The sequence below is a fragment of the Enoplosus armatus genome, chromosome 15 (genome assembly GCF_043641665.1).
Source record: "Enoplosus armatus isolate fEnoArm2 chromosome 15, fEnoArm2.hap1, whole genome shotgun sequence".
Lineage (NCBI taxonomy): Eukaryota > Metazoa > Chordata > Actinopteri > Centrarchiformes > Enoplosidae > Enoplosus > Enoplosus armatus.
In genome coordinates this window covers 8,564,858-8,581,177 of record NC_092194.1, presented here as the reverse complement: position 1 = coordinate 8,581,177, position 16,320 = coordinate 8,564,858, and the positions used below count along the sequence as shown (strand labels likewise).

Below are 16,320 nucleotides of genomic sequence, written 5' to 3'. Positions count from 1 at the left end.
ACAAACATTTAATACACACATTTAAAATAAATACTATATTTAAAAACACTTTTATATTTTGGGCATTTATTTATTTATTTATTTATTTATTTTCGTTAAGTTCTAAGGTCTTCAGTCTAACCTGACACATGGCGTCAGTCAGTTACTGGAGAATCCTCCTTTTGAATGCACTCCTCTAAAAAATGTATTATCACTCCGAGACAATGTCTGAAATGCGAGCTTTCAGTTTTTATTCTTTACAGCTGCTGTGTTTTTGTGGGCTTCCTCCTTGCGGCCTTTGCTGTCTGGACCACATTTGGAAGAGAGCCGCCTCTAAATTGTAGACTTGCTGTTTTGAACACTGTTTTAATGGGTCCTTTTGAGTTGGGGGATTTCTGGTAAGGAAATGTGGTTTGTCCCAACAGGATATTTTGGTTGTCATGTTTGTATGGTTGCTGATTTCTGTTTTTTATTTTACTCCTCAATTTTAATGCTCAGACGTTGTGTTTCCTGTCTGATTTATTAAGACAGCCAATAAATGAAAGATGTAATAGACTTGAGTTTACCGAGCTGCAGGTGCAGCAGCTCCGCATGCAAACACATGAGAGCCAAACTCGGATCTAAAAGCGGCGACACAGTGAAGTGAGACAGCGGCCAGACCTGTTAATGCTCTTGTTGTGTTGCAGAACTATTTAGCTATGGAGTCATAAGCAAGTGGAGGTATTTATTGCAGCCATTAATGACTTACAGGTTGGAGGAATGTGCCAAAGTTCTTTCACCAGGCGTCTGTGTGTATAGTAAGTAACCCAGGCTTACAGTTTAGAGGAAATGGAGACGGTTCGGCTGGAACTCGCTCAGTCACGGCTGTTTCCTCTGAGCTCGTGTGAGTTGGGTCATTTGGCACGGCACAGAAAACCCATCCGCAAACAGCAAACACATCTGCTGCACTCACATGTACCGCATTAAGACATCAGGAACAGCAACAACATGTAGAACAACAGGCAAGTATTACGTATTTGTAAACCATGGGATGCTCTCCACCAATAGTATCAGGTGACAGGAGTGGATCATGGTGGAAAAAACCAAAATAATTTACAAATAAAAATATAAATAAAATAAAGTTTCATGTTTCAAATTCAAATTGAATTCAAAGTTACTGCTAAGCGAAATGACACACACACACTGATGTTGTCATTTTCTGTTCATTTAACAAGGGGGGTGTGTCTGTGGCTTTCCAATACATCTCTTTATTTCAAGTTTAAAATGATCAGTGTCACAGGACACTTCACAAATAAAAGAGGACAATTACAGAAAGAGAAGATAATAAGAAAAGAAAATATATATAATACAAAATGTTTGTTTTTTGGGAAGAAGATGTAGATAAAGTTGTTCCAAGTGATCTTGTCTGCCTCCCCCATTTTGATGAACTTAATTTCACTGTGTTTAACGACACCATGTTATTAATTTGTTTTCTTCTTTGTTTTATATCCCTGAATGACATTTTCCTCCATTCCCTTCATTAAGAGTCATTTCCGCCTCTTCTGTCATTCATCGTTTCCCTCCGTTCTCGTTTCTGCTCTCTCTTGCAGCTTGTGAGAAGGACGTGCAGAAGGTGTGCGCCAGCTCGTCAGAGGAACACCTCCAGCCCTTCATGGAGAAGATGGAAGGATTCATCTCTGCTGGTGAGTCGAGCTCAGATATCATCAGTGGAGAAACTGTGGACACGGAAACATTAAGGAAACATTGTCCCACATATGGTTTGCTGGTTATAAATATGTATTAATTTTGCTCATCATTTAGTAGTTTTTACTTTTTAAATTCCAAATATATGTAAACAAATGTCCCTTTAATTATGTCGCTGATGCACATCATGTAGAAACTTTAGCACCACAAGACAGCAAAAAAAATAAAACAAAAAATTAGGAAATCATTGATTACCACTTTAACACAATGTATTAAATCAATGATTTTTCCATATTCTGAGTTCTGTCAGTCAAGAGGAGGCATAAGATGTTTCACCTTCTCCAACTCCCCCCAAATCATGCACAATGACACACTCAAGTTCTCGCCGGTGTTTGCCCTCGGGCCTGCTCATAAGCTGGCCCGTCTCGTGTAAAGTTGTGAAGGACCCCAAACAAAATTCTCAGTGTCTTCAAAGATGAAACATTCGTTTGGACAGAGGATTTACGGCCGAGGAGATAGTCATGAAAGCGAGCTTACAGAGCCAGAAAAGACCCATTTTCACCTAGACGCGCAGCGTGGGACCTTTTAAAAAAGAGGAAGGTATAATTATGTTTTTTGCCATGTCAGACAGTCAGCTGGGTGGTGCAGAATCTGCCTCGTAGTGCATGTATGTGTGTGGGTTTTTTTGTTCTTGCTGGGAGAGGGCGTCCCGGTGCGCCGTAAGACAGCGTGAGGACAGGGGTCTACGGGCCTGTAGAGGGGATCACATTGCCTCGAACATGGTTCTCATGTACTCTCGGCTGCCATAAAGCTGGCAGGACATCTCTGGCTGCGGCCTTGTAAAGACTGGCCGGCCTCAGTGGATCAGGTCTTGGGACCACCGGGACAGAAGCTTCCACGACCTGCTCTGATAATCTCGCCGTCTGTCCCCCTTCTGACCCAGACGCTGGTGCTCTCATGCTCTCTTCCTTGCCACCTTTTTAATATAGTTTTAGTAGCTTCCAAGAAAGAAAGGTGAACAGAATCCATCCACATCTAAGTCCCTTTCAACCCTCATTACTTCTGCAGGAAGCAAACTGTAAGAATTTAAACACGAGTACTTTGGTTGGTTCATTAATGAAGGTGACTGTGTACACATTTCCCTGAGTTATGACTGTCTTGTCATTAAAGTGATGGTCCATGCTGGCCATTAGAGACCCGTGCGCTGCTCCACGTTTGTTTCACAGAGGCTTTATTATACACAAACCTCCCTCTGCATCCCATTGAAGCCATTAAGGCATCTTAGTTTGCCACAGAGGGCTCCATCTCTTTCTCCTGCTGTCACATCACTTGATTCAGTTGTGCCTGGATAAACAGTAAATGTGGCACCAGAAACTGACCGGTTGGCCCGTGTAGCAGCTACCTGCTTGCAGCCTTTGTCCTGTCCTTGTTTGTTGATCCCTTTAGGCAAGAATCCTTACTTGTTTTTGTGCACCAGCTATTGACAAAATCCTGTCTGACTTGGTACCAGTATGCAGGCAGACTTTTTTTTATCTTAGCAAGGGTAGTACTATACAGGACTGTATCTTGTACTATAGTGACTGGTATTGAACTGGGGACGGTTCAGTTATATGGTAAGCAACTTCAACCACCAGGCAACCTGTAATCAAAGCTGTGAGAACCACAAACAACATTCTGTTCACCTACAAAATATTGGCGTGGAGGCAGAAATCTGAGAGGCGCATATTTCAAAACCTTGGCAAAAAAGAAACTCAGAACTATCTGCATGGCTGGATGCCACCAGAGGCAAGTGACGAAATATGTTTTTTGTAATTTGGGTTAAACAACCATTGAAGTACAAAGACTTATTGCATTGATGCATTAATCAGCATCAGACAGAGGAAAGTGTCCCTATCACACAAGGACTAGACTACATTCACAGAAACAGTAGACTCACTCTGTCATAAAAGAGTCAGATGAGGTATCTCACAGGGAGATTGTAGCCACATGTTTGCGGCGCAGAGTGAAAATTTGTGGGGAGTCCGTGTTTGAAGTACAATTCCTGAAAAGATGTTTGTTATTGCATACCGAGTCTGTGTTCATTTGCCATGACATTGTTCTGGTTAGCTTATCCACCTTGACTACTCCTGAGTGCCAAAGTCTCCCTTGAGCTTTGGTCAGTATCGCAGAATATTTGAAAGCTTTTAAAACCACTGGGGTTGCCACTGGCTACAAAATGGCATTGGTTTGCGAAGGCACATCTTGAATATAAACTCTGCGTTGGAATACTTGTAAACCTTTCTTTCATAAACAGAATTCCTCGAGCTGTTGCCCACGCTTCAGGGAGGAGCGGTGCGTAATCATCGTTTGTGATGATTCCATGACTTCAAGATGCAAAACAAAGCAACGGCTCTCACATCAAAGAGCGGCCGAGGCTCTTAAACTCTGACTCATCAGTGAATGAGTGAATTTCTCACCCAGGTAAACGCTCAGGAGGCCGACCGCAGATGCATGTGTTTGACACATGATTTTAGATGTCGAAATGAACCGTTAAGAAACAGTGTTGAGAAGTGCGTCATTAGAGGCCTCGAAATACTATCTGTGGAGTGTAACGTCTTCCTCATATGAGAGGATCAAAGTACACCAGCAGATAAAGACCTTGAGAGTTGTGTTTCTGAGTAGCACTGACCCATAACCCAGCCTGTGGAGAGGCTCACAGCGGGGCCTGCAGGTGAACCCAAACGCCCTGCGCTCTGCCTCTTAAACTTGCCTGTGTGATCTCTCCCAGATCTAACAGGGGGACACCTCTGAAATCCAGCGATCCGTTCTCTTGTAAGGCTGTTCCTGTGCTTGTCCCGTCGCTGGTTTCACTCCGGTTTTTAGCCCAGCTCCTCTCTAGCCTCTGAGATGTATTTCACCTAGTGTTAATCTGATCTCGTTCACTGATGATTTCCTGGAATGTGCCTTTGTATTTCACCAACAATTTGTTTCTCTCTCTTTCAAGACGCGAAGCTCTCATTCAGAACGATTCTTTAAGGTAAAAAAAAAACAGCCTCCCAGATCAGACCATGGGGGTTTCAACATCTAATCAACTGCCTTTGTATTGCCCTTTTTAATAGGAGCTCTTTGAAACCTCTGGGGATACTCTGACGGGCATATTTTTCGCGTTGAATACAAACCTAATTGAAAACAAATTCCTGCTTTTTATCTCAGCTTGTATAAGTCTCATTCCACCGGCTCTCTTTGGAAATACATGTGCATCATCACATCCGTTTGTTTTCTTTGTTGTCAGTGACTCAGGCCCTATTAACCTAAATTTCTCTCATTCAGAAGAACTGTGAATTACATAGACCAAGTAGAATTTGCAGATAACAACTGGCCAGGGAACCTGTTTTTGATGAAGTCTTCGGGATGCATCTGTGGTCAAGTAGAGGTGGTGTAGGGAAACGGAGAGGGATGGAAATCCTCAGCACCCCTCTTAGACTGCTTTCCTTCTCTTTGTTATCTAGCTGCCAGGTATAGCAGCGGTTTGGAAAAGTGTGTCAGAGTTTTAAAGCCCTAATTTATTGTCCCTCTCAGCATGTACATCTCATAACTTTCTAGTTAGCTACTACTGGTTTCATGTTTACACAGGGAGCGGAGGAAGAGAAACTTCACACATCCTCTCTCTCTGGGCCACTCTCTCTCTCTCTCCCTCAGCCTCTCGGCTCCAGTGCCACCTCTGCACAGTCGCACCAGAGGGGTACCTCAGGCGCCAGCCTGACCCCCACTGAGACTAACGCCATTGGTCACGGCCTCCTCTACTCTTCCCCCCTCCTCCTTCTATCCCAGACATGGCCACAACCTCCCTTCATTAGGTTTACCTCAGCCCCCTTGCCCACATACATGTAAAAAAAAAAGTAAAAGGGCTGGTTGGTCGAAGGCTTAAGCTCACCTTCTCCCAAAAGACCCCCAAACCTGCCTTTGAACAATTTTTTGGAGACTTCCCGCTCTTAAATCTTCAAGTAGGAAAGGTCCCCCATCATTGTAAAAGGGATGAATCTGGAAAAATGCAATAAATCTGAGATCACAGGCACTCTCTGGCCCTAGATAAATTCTTGCACCTCGGCCTGGCCCACCGCACACATCTGCCTTGCATTTAGACACTTTTACATGGCAGGAGTCCACAGGAGCCTCCAGTTCCCAAGCCTCTCTGCTCAACCCTGCACCCCTGCTTCAGCTCTGCTTCGAACACGCACATGTATGTCAACGCACGCACACACACACACACCTCTGCAAACAGACCACCGCTCCCCGCCCCACGGCCAGGCGTCACAGGCTCACACTCTCATGCGTCAACGCATGTCAAACTTTACAATGTGCTTAACTGTCACTTGGGTAACATGCTCGCTGTGTCAATGACATCTCAACCCAGAGCCCTTCTTCTTCTTCTTTTCTCCTCACCTGACCACTCTTAAGGATGGCTAATGAACACAGCGCCCCCCCCCCCGGACTCCGCCGGTGACCTGGGATGAGTTCTCATTGGCTTGCAGCGCAAACATTTGGTTATCTATGTCACTGAAAGCCCCATAAGCTGCCCCATGATCGATCTGAATCCAATATTTTCTCTTTTTTTTTTTTTTTACAGCTCAAAAGGAGCATTCTGCTGAAGAGTACCGACTCAACGCAGCACAGAAAAGGTAGGAGACCAACTTTAACAATCCCAAGCCGAGATGCACTTTATATTATGAATAAAAGATCACGTTTAGGATAGAAAATATTTATATTTCCTGTGGAATTTCATCCCTGAACAAGGGCGGTCTGCCAAGTGTTATGGATTGCAAAAGTCACATAGCAGCGTTGAATTATTTAGCATGCTTTACGTAGATAACATAGCTGGTATCTGATAGCACTAATGCTTGCTGGTTGTATATAATTATTAGCACCAGCTGATAAGGTTTCTGGTAAGATGAAGGGGCTTCACAGTATCGTGGTTCTCTGCCTTGTTGAAAAATTCAAACCAACTTTGACTAAACAGGGATTGTTCTTGTTGTTGTTATTTTATTACGTATCTATACACCTGTGCTTACTTCTTGGCCTTTTGTAATTTGTCTGAAAGATAAATAAAGAAGAAGCCCATGCTCACCAGAGACAGCAGTGGATGTCGACACACACACATAACGTGCAGCGTACTGTATTTTAGGCCTGAACGCCCTGTGCTTCCTCCCCTGCAGTTCCTATCATTCTTATCTGCCATGTTTTGCGCAGAAGACTCCCAAGAGTTTTCTGAGAGGCATCTGATTTATAGGACGTAAGACACACTGGCAGCCGCTGAGCTCGCTGTCCGGGTGAAATCATATCTGGAACATTTCATATTGGAACAAGATGGTGGAGCAGACAAACAAAGCAAATAGATTATTTGTGCCTTGTTTGGATAGAGAGCAGAATTGTTTGCTTTATATCGTAACTCTCCCACTTCCAAAATAAATCATGAATGCACATAAAGGAGAAAGTGAAAGACAACGGACGCAGAAAAATGGAAACGATAAACAATTAGGAAGTTGATTGCTTTGGAGCGAATGGCTCCAAACTGCTCTGTTTCATGTTGCTGTTTTTAAGCCAAGTAAATCGCTGAGGGACTGCACCTCTCACTGTCTGTCCTGGCCCCTCACCCCGCCCTCGCCGTATAGTGATATCTCCATCCGCTGAACTGGACTGACGTGTGTGTGTGTGTGTGTGTGTGCGTGTGTGCGTGTGCATGTGCGTGCACCCTCTTGTGCATGAGTGACACCACTGTAATGAAGGCGTTGAACTTGGAGGGGGATATTGCTCAAAAAGGCCCCGCAGCTGACAGCACCTTTGCCTTTTAATGAAGTTTTCCTTTAATTTCATCTAAAGAGGGGGCTGGCTGACTGGCGCTAGGTAGAGCAGGAGGGACAGAGGGGAGGTGGTGGGGGGGTCTCTTTCTCAGGTTCCCACAGAGCCACCTCATAAAAGTGACACGCTGTTGATGAATATGGGCGTCAGCGGGCTCACCAGGGCCCTGGGTGGGCTCTCACATCTGCACTGGATGAGGTATCCTCATACAATCGTTATGGCTCGGTGTTAATAAAGGAAGACAACACATCCTTAGTGCTACCTAATACCTCGGCCTCTTCCTCATGAGGAGTCCTGTGAGTTTAGACGCCCACGAGTCAAAGTCAACCGCCAGTGAGAAGGACGGGGTGAATCAGCATCAGGATATTGACAAGAATCAGGGCTGGTTATGACCGAAATGTTAAATAGGAAAAAATGAAAAAAAATGCTAAATAGGTTTAAAATAAAATAAATATGATTATTTTAATTATCGATCAATCTGCCAATTTCTCGATTAATTGTTTGGTCTATGAAATGTGAGAAAATAGTAAAAAATGTCAATCACAATTTCCAGAGACAATTCACACGCTGCTTTGTCTAAAAGCACAAAGGTATTAAATTCACACAAGAATGAAAATTGAAAAATAATTAACTATTAATCAATTTTCAAATAAATGTAGCTGTAATCATTTTTAGTTATGCTAGCGGTGTGGCTCTATGGTCCAGACTGAAATACCTCAACAGCTATTGAATGGAATGCCATGAAATTTGGTGCTGATATTCGTGGTTGCCTCAGGGTGAATTTAGTGTGATTGCCAGGTCAAAATTTTAATTTGTCCAATACTTGGTTTATGACCAAATACCTGCATCAGCTTCAGCTGTACTTTGTGTTTAAATTTGTGCAAATTAGCAGTTTTTATTAAAAATTAGCTTTTGGCTCAAAGCACTGCTGTGTGCAGTTGATGTTAGTGACCTTATATTACATCAGGCAAAACGTTTCACACGTGTAAAACAATAATTTGATACAATAATATCAAAGTATTGTTGACATGTTAAATGAGGCGACATTTTCAATGTGCTTAATTATAAAACACCAGTGTCATTTTAATGAGAATGACGTCTCTATCAAGATCATTTCTGGTTGTTTTTTGCTTTTTGTAAAAAAAAATAAAAATAAAAAAGTCATTCTGGCAGTATGGCCCATCATGGCGAGTGCCGATGCCTTTTCCTCAACATGCAGTTCTAATTTGTCTGCTTCATGTTTGGGTTCCACTGAGGTTTTTCTGGTTCTGTCCTCAGTTCCGTCTCATTAAGTTCCCCTTCTCCCACATCATGCCCAATTTCATTTGGCCCGACTGCCTCCTCTCCCATCACCATGCAGCTACAGTTTCATGGATGCTACTTGGTATATTTATCTGCTCGGGTATTGCATGAAGACAAAACGACTTAGTGCCTCTGCTGAATAAGCCAACAACATGGAGTTTACTTCTGTAATCTTCTGACTGGGGAAACAAAGGAATGCAGAGTTGCCTGTCCAAATATTTCCCTGATTCTCACGGCTGCTCATGGTTTTCTAATGGGTCTTTTTTTATAGCTGTCAGTGAGGAATGCCGGTTGTGGGTGCCGCAGTAAACCCTCTCACGGCAAAGGCTTTATAGCATGGATTACAGAAGTGTGTGTTTGTGTGCTTGTGTGTACAAGTGTAATTGTTCTGCGCTCGCAAGCAACAAAGGTCTGCTTGATTTTGTTTATGTTTCATAGGTACACTCGCATGTGTGAGCGTGTGTGCATCTGTTTTGAGTGAAGTTTTGTGTATCTGCTTGTTGCACGTGCTCAGGAGGGTAAAAGGAAAAGCGCTGTTGCTTGATTTGTGCATGCTCTGACATGATGACCCCGGGTCAGGAGAGGAGCTGATGGAGAAGAGACCCTGTTCATCATGCCAGACCAGGCCGGCTGCAACAAAGCTACCTGGGACGGAAGGTCTGTTTGGTCAATCTAAACATCCCAGAGCCTCTGATTTCTTTTGTAACGTACAGGATGATCTACAGCACTCTCCCTTTTCTTTTGAGCATCCCAGCAAAATGACGCATCACTGGGAAATGGGAAGCAGGCGCACGCAGAACCCCCCCCCCCCTCCCCTATTTTTCAGCGTTTAGCAGGCCGTCTGGGCAGCATATTGTACCATTTCATTCCGCATGAACATGTCTTAGATTAGCGTCGCAAAAAGCCACCTAGCATCTGGAGGTCAGAGCCTATCTGGGTGTCAATGGGACAGGGAGCATCCCTTGAATCATTGCCCCCTTTTATCAACCCTTTGACAGGCAGGGCTAGAAAATGTCTTTCATGTTTGGGTTAGGGAGTGAATCTGAAGCAGCAGGCTGCTTTTCATGCCCTGTGAGAGCCTTGCATAGAGTTCAGATTTGGTTACAATTGAATTAGGCTGAGAAGCTGGCCTACAACACTGCCACAGTCTCAGAAAACAGAAGATCCACAATCAGTTTATTTGCATAGATCTGATGTGTGCACACCCGTTTGAGTGAGCTTCCATGCATATACATCAAATCATATTCGCATCTTTGATTGTCTGCCAGTAAATATGTTCCTGGAGCTATATGTGTGGGTTCCACAGGAGAGTGTGTGTGTGTGTGTGTGTGTGTGTGTGTGTGTGTGTGTGTGTGTGTGTGTGTGTGTGTGTGTGTGTGTGTGTGTGTGTGTGTGTGTGTGTGTGTGTGTGGAGGAGCAGCAGCCTGTTCTTGGCTGTCTCCGTCTCCTCTGGCAGTCTTCCTCCCGGCTGTGGAGGTCAATGTGATAATGGAGCCGCCGCTGCTGGCTCTCCCCCGTGGCCCAGCAGGGTGGACACTCACCTTCCAGCTCTGTTTCTCGCCTTTCTGTCCGACTCTACATCCATCATTCTCTGTGTGCGCTGTGTTTTTTACCCTCTGTCTGTGTTTTGTGGGCATACACACCTTAGCTTCCTTGTACTTTACTGTTTATAACTTTGACTTGTAAACCTGGAGTAGTTCACACTATTATTTGTGCCTGAGGTTATTTATAAGTGTTTATGTGCGATAAGACAACACTCTTTGTGCCTCTGCTCTATTTTCCCCTACAGTTTCCAGGACACGGTGAGCTACTTTGGGGTTAAGCCAAAGTCCGGGGAGAAAGAAGTGGCCCCGAGTCACATTTTCATGCTTTGGTATGAGTTTTGTAATGACTTCAAGAACAGCTGGGTACGACAAAGCAAGACCATCTCCAAGGAGAGGTGAGTCGGACTCTGGTGGGGGTTCTTCCATTTCTTAGTTTGTCTGTGAAAGACACATGGAGGTCAGTTTACTTGTCGGGAGGAGTGCTACTCTACAATGTCCTCTGTGGCTCTGAAGTCTGAAAAAAATAATCTCTAAAAACTAACATTCACTCAAATTTAAGGCATGGAGTTTGAATGGGCATTTACAAGGCAGAAAGGTTCTAACAAAAGATGCTCATGAGTTGCATTATGGGAAATATAGGATCAGTATTTATACAGCTTGACCCATACTAGGGACTAAAAGTCGGGATACCTCTGCTGCATGGAATTTGATTATTCTTTTTTGAATTGACCTCTTGTTAGTCCCCCCACTTAATGTAAGTGTAATGGTAGGACTGTGGGCCTGAATTTATGACGTTTCCGAGAGAACTGACAAACACTGTAATGATGCTGGACATGCAGCCCAAAGGGCAGCAGCGCTGTACGTGCAGAGGCGACAACGGGACTATGAGAAGCTGTTCGTTACTGTCCAGCCAAACGGTGTGGTCATGTGGTGCCTTCATGGCTCTAAACCCTCGTATCATATCATCAATCTGAGATTAGGCTTAGTGTCCTCCACACTAAAATCATTTATCAGTTATCTGAAGTGAGCCTTCTTCTCCCTCTGTGAGATGGAGGAGTGGATCCATGTGCTCTCTCTTAATTGTTTACTAGGTAATCGTCTCACATTACTCACAGCTGATTGTGCTTATGTACAATTAACTTTATTTTAAATACTGTTTGTGCACTCATAAAAGCCAAGTGTTTTTTAAAGGCTGCCTCATTATCTCATCAACCCACTGTCATTCTCTACTGCTTCTCACTTATGGGGCTTTCACTGACCGCAAACTCCTCATGGCTCCATGACACAGGGTGCCCCAGGGAGATACTTAAATGTCTTGCTCTTACAAACTACTTCACAAGGTCACAGTGATGAGAGGCTTCCGACTTTATATTGTTTTCACAAGTTACACAAGTGCTATTTTCTGGATTTAGTTCCAGACCTTTCAGTGTGTACTAAAGGTCTGCAAATATCAAGTCCTTGTGTTTTTTTATTTTTCCATAGGTTGAAAGAAGCTCAAGAAAACATCAAGAAGATCACAGCGGAGAAGAGAGTCGAAACCAAGAAGATCAATGCAAACAGTCTGGTAAGAACTGATCTACGTACTGCAGAGAAATGTAATTTCCTGAAAGCTACTCTCTCTTGAGTCCGCACCGAAGTCCATAACACCGAATGTTTTTGTGGTTCTTGCCAACAGAAAGAGAGGCTGCGGCAGAAGGAAGCCGGCGTGTCCTCCAGCTGAGCTAAAATGACACAGCAGAAGAAGAAATGAGTGGTGATGCTAAGAAAGTTGGAGATCAGAAAGTGTGCAGGCCTCATCTCTCCTCTGTTCAACACCTGCCTCAGCAGCAGCGGGCCGCCCTCAGTGTCCCGTACGAACTCGCAATAAAACCTTGCCGGACTCATACTACTCCCACTGCCGTATCTCTGCCCTACTAACAACACTGGACACCTCTCCACCCTCCCACACACCCATCCCCACCCTACGCTCCACCACCCTCATGTGGAGCTTTTTCTGTCTGCTGTACAGATAGAGGCTGGGCCTGCAGCGAGGATGCGTGGCTGACACGGCCGCGGTGATTAGAGTCTTAAAGGCCAAAGGTTGATCTCATTCATCCAGCGTGGCATGACCCCTGAGTGCCCAGCTTGTGAAAGGTCTCAAGGGGTCAGTGGGGTTCACAACAGGGCCAGCTGACACATCCGCGAGGGTTCCTTCTGGATCGACAAGAGAAACCATTTCTTTTCCGAAGAGCAGATGTTACAGACAGCAAAGTGAAAGTGCTCCTACATATTCAAAGTGTTAAGACGTTGGAGATTTCTGCTCAGATTGATAAAACAGATCTCTCTCTCTCTCTCTCTCTCGCTCTCTCTCTCTCTCTCTCTCTCTCTCGCTCTCTCTCGCTCTCTCTCTCTCTCTCTCTCTCTCTCTGGAAGTGGTAAAAAAAGAAGCAGTTTCCAGTGTCCTTTTGCTGAAGTGGATAGCTTTTCATTCACTCATTAAAAGTCTTGTAAATATGTCATGCTGTAGAATCGGCAGGGGCCGTGCAGCTTCGAGGAGTACGATAAAAGATCTGCGCCAGGCTTCAAGTGCAGATGAAGACGTATTGCGTGTAAATTGTGTATGTGCGTGCGTACAAATCGGTACACGGAGGTTTCATTGTATCGTGTAGCGCTGCACCAGACTGACCTCTCCTGGGTGACGGCCAGAGAAGAGCAGAGGCCTGGCAGCGAGCAGAGGCCCCCTCACACACACACACACACACACACACACACACACGTGTAGTTGAAAACATCAGAAGAACACAACAAGTTTTGGCCACGCACCCACTCACCCAAGATATTAAGTATTTATTATGCAAAGTTGTTAGTCCTTCAGTGAGTGCTGTACATCACATTGCGTCCAGCACACTTTTAGGCACTTTACTTCTTGCAGTAGCTGTGTGTCGTAGCTTGCTATAAGCCGCACTCCCCTCTTATGCTAGCTGCGTGCGTTTTTCAGATGTCTTGCACTTTTTTGCACCTCTTTTCCTATGCAAGGCTGTGGTTTCCTTGTTATAAGATTTATGAATTATATTGCTTCATGATGAAATCCTATTAGATTTTTTTTTTTTCTAAAAAAAACTGTATTAAACTCAATTTTCGCAAAATGTAAGATGTAACCACGGCCCTGTAACGTTCAAGAAAAGTCTATTTATGTAAGGAAAGATTTATTTTATGCCAAAAACCTTCAGCTTTGCTCCCGTTGAGGCTGTATTTTTATGAGTTGTAATATAATTGACCGGGAAGCTGCCTGATGGGTCAGTCAGATGAAAGATATATTTTCACTTGGATATCACTTGTATGTTGTGCCCACTGATTTGCAGGGAATGGAGGAATTTGAATGAAGAGAGTTGCCGTTTAGTTTTGGAGAGATGAGGGTTGTATTTTGAGAACATTTAAGCATATCACCTTAAGCCATGTGAGTTGTTATACCTCAGACAGACTTCCATTATCAGACTATCCATGAAACTGCACCTTGAATTACTTTTTTTTAACCCTCCAAAGTCTTTCACTGTGTGCCATTTATTTTGTATAAAAAAATATTATAGATAGATAGATATTTCATAACTTTAAATGATATGTTTTACTTCAGAGGGATTGAAAAACTAAAAAAAAAGAAATGAGCTGATACTGACCAAGGAGCTGCTGTAGCCTCAACTGTATGTATGTCGGTTCATGTAACCTTCAGTAGCTCTCATTAGGTGCTCTGTAATTTTATGGAATTGTTTTAAATTTCAAGAATAAACTACTGGATGTCGAACAAACTGGACCAATATCTATATTTTTTGTCTGTCAGCACTTCCGTAAGGCTGCACCGAGCAAAGCTCATCAAAGAGGATCTGATGATTCATAATTCAGCTAGGCTGTTCAATAAACTATGAGTCATTTAATCAAGCCTCATTGTTAGACATTAAAACTTGTTCCTGGAAGACTCCTAAAATAAAGTGATTATCATTGCAAACATAAGGAATTTGTCAGGTCCCTTGAAGTTTGTTTTAAGAGAACTAAGATTTCAGGAATGTGAAATTTAATGAGATGCACATTTCAATGTTTTAGCCTGTTTTGTTGCATCCCTAAAATACCAGCAGTCATTATGTGCCTTGCAGTGGAAATGTAGGAAAAATGTAATTCAAATTGCGTTGTGGTGCGTTTAAGTTCGTCAAGCTATAGGATCAATAAATCACCAATTGGTTCCGATGAAAAAAAAAAGTTTAATTTTTGAAAGTAGATTTACACCTGTGGCATTTCAGATCATCCCAATTGTTTTATTTAATATGGATGAAAAATAATGCTTCTTTCTAATTAAGAAACTATTAAGACTTATTTATTAAACGCTGGATTGGTGCCGTTCAGGCAGGAAATACCTCATTTGCACTTTAACCCCCCCCCTTCCAGTCCGCTAGATCTGCGAGCCATGTAACAAAATGCAATGAAGTTAAATGACATCATTTCAAGGGATAATTGGAACAAGGGCATCTTCTCTCATAAAACTGACTTGCTTTACGGTGAAGTGTGTTCCAGGGTTTGAGTGCTCCATGCAGCAGCAGGAGAGCAGCAGGTGAAGAGAGCTGAATTTAACGTTGTGTTGTTTAACACTCCCTCTTTACATCAGGCGTAAAGCGACAGATGATATGCACAATATTCCAACATCCGTTTATTTTATGTTTTCATAGATAATTTAATCAAAGGGATAAAGAAACCGGTTACATCAAAGGTGGCTTTACATTTTACAACTATTTAACCTCGACACTGTAGAAACCACCACTGTACATTGTCCGTTTTAACTAACATAGGAGCCTATTGTCTCTACAACTGAGTAGGCACCCAACTTACAAAATAAACTTTACTGATGGACTTCGAAATTCACAGAAATCAATTAACCTTGAAAGATTCTTGAAATATCGAAATAAAATCACATTTTTTCATTTACAAATATCGCCTCATCCGTCAAATTCCACACAGTGGAAACATCCAGTTAAACAAACATATATGCGCACAAAAATACAACACTGGACAGGAATGTTTTCCTGCGTTTTGAACAGTGACTTGTTAAATAAACCGGGGTTATGCAGTCCTCTCGGGGTGAGGAAGCCGTGCGTAAAACGTGCCCATTCCAAGTCAGCGTTGCCGTGCAGTGATGCTTGTTTTCAAACTTGGCAAACTGGTGAGGAGTGAAATGTTGATTGCATATTTGTCCATATTTGTTCACACGTTGTGCAAGAAGAGAATGATTGTAGCCTACATGTAGGAAACCTTCAGGGATGCTTCCTCCTAGATGGAGACAGGCACGTGTTCTTGGCTGTGTGACAGCCTGTCTTTTTCTTTTTCTATACCAACAATTCTGTCCGCGAAGAATAAGAATATGAAACACTCTCACACACACACACACACAACACATTTCTGTGCGTCTTTAGTCCAGGTCTATGGATATACAGCGGCACTGTTTGACGCGCTGGATGCGTTTCTTCTTGGTGGGTGGCTGCTGGTCTGGACAGTTCAAAGTAAACGTCATGGTGGTAAAACGCTTCGGCTTGCAAAACGAACAGGACTGGAAGGCTCCCTCCTCCCTGCGGATGTGCCTGGGGATGTAGAAGGAGTTGCACTGTCCGTAACAGAAGCGGTTAATGATGGTGCGGCTGACGCAGCCCTCCTCGTGGATGGTCTGCTTGAGGGGCTGCGTCTTGCACCAGTCCCGTTTCAAATACTGGCGCTCCGTCACATGTAAAGCTTCCTGGCTGGACTCCAGCACCTCGTCGGCCGGTGAGGACGAGCCCTGCCTCTGCCGGGACCCGGAGCCCGCCTGCGGAGGCTGCGGTTGCTGCTCCGATTCGTTTGGGTTGCTTTTGTCAGGATGAGGAATGGCGCCTTGTGAACCTCGGTTTCTTTTGGAGTCCACGGGAGAGGATAGCAACCCCATGATGAAAACCATACTGCACAAGATACGCCTCGAGTTGGCCAT

At 43.7% G+C, this 16,320-nt stretch overlaps 2 protein-coding genes across 3 annotated transcripts in view; one reads left to right on the top strand and one right to left on the bottom strand.

Moving 5' to 3' along the window:
* The window catches only part of LOC139297431 (formin-like), a 48,887-nt gene extending 34,694 nt beyond the window's left edge, over positions 1-14,193 (top strand). The window contains exons 15-19 of the mRNA XM_070920093.1: positions 1,569-1,661; positions 6,269-6,320; positions 10,589-10,738; positions 11,826-11,907; positions 12,019-14,193. Coding sequence (XP_070776194.1) covers positions 1,569-1,661; positions 6,269-6,320; positions 10,589-10,738; positions 11,826-11,907; positions 12,019-12,063 — 422 coding nt within the window. The 3' untranslated portion in view covers positions 12,064-14,193. The remainder of the gene's footprint in view (positions 1-1,568; positions 1,662-6,268; positions 6,321-10,588; positions 10,739-11,825; positions 11,908-12,018) is intronic.
* A 1,578-nt stretch (positions 14,194-15,771) lies between these two features.
* Positions 15,772-16,320, bottom strand: grem1b (gremlin 1b). 2 transcript variants are annotated; one of them, XM_070920587.1, is made up of 2 exons: positions 16,203-16,320; positions 15,772-16,088 (listed from the first exon to the last, which is right to left on the bottom strand). In XM_070920587.1, exons 1-2 carry the CDS (start codon positions 16,318-16,320, stop codon positions 15,772-15,774), a joined length of 435 nt encoding a protein of 144 aa, XP_070776688.1. The 2 variants fall into 2 exon arrangements, with proteins under 2 accessions (XP_070776688.1, XP_070776687.1); XM_070920586.1 differs by having other exon boundaries at positions 15,772-16,320.

What these genes read in the sequence shown, in the direction of transcription:
- grem1b (XM_070920586.1), bottom strand. Translation starts at nt 16,320, where the DNA reads ATGGCCAACTCGAGGCGTATCTTGTGCAGTATGGTTTTCATCATGGGG.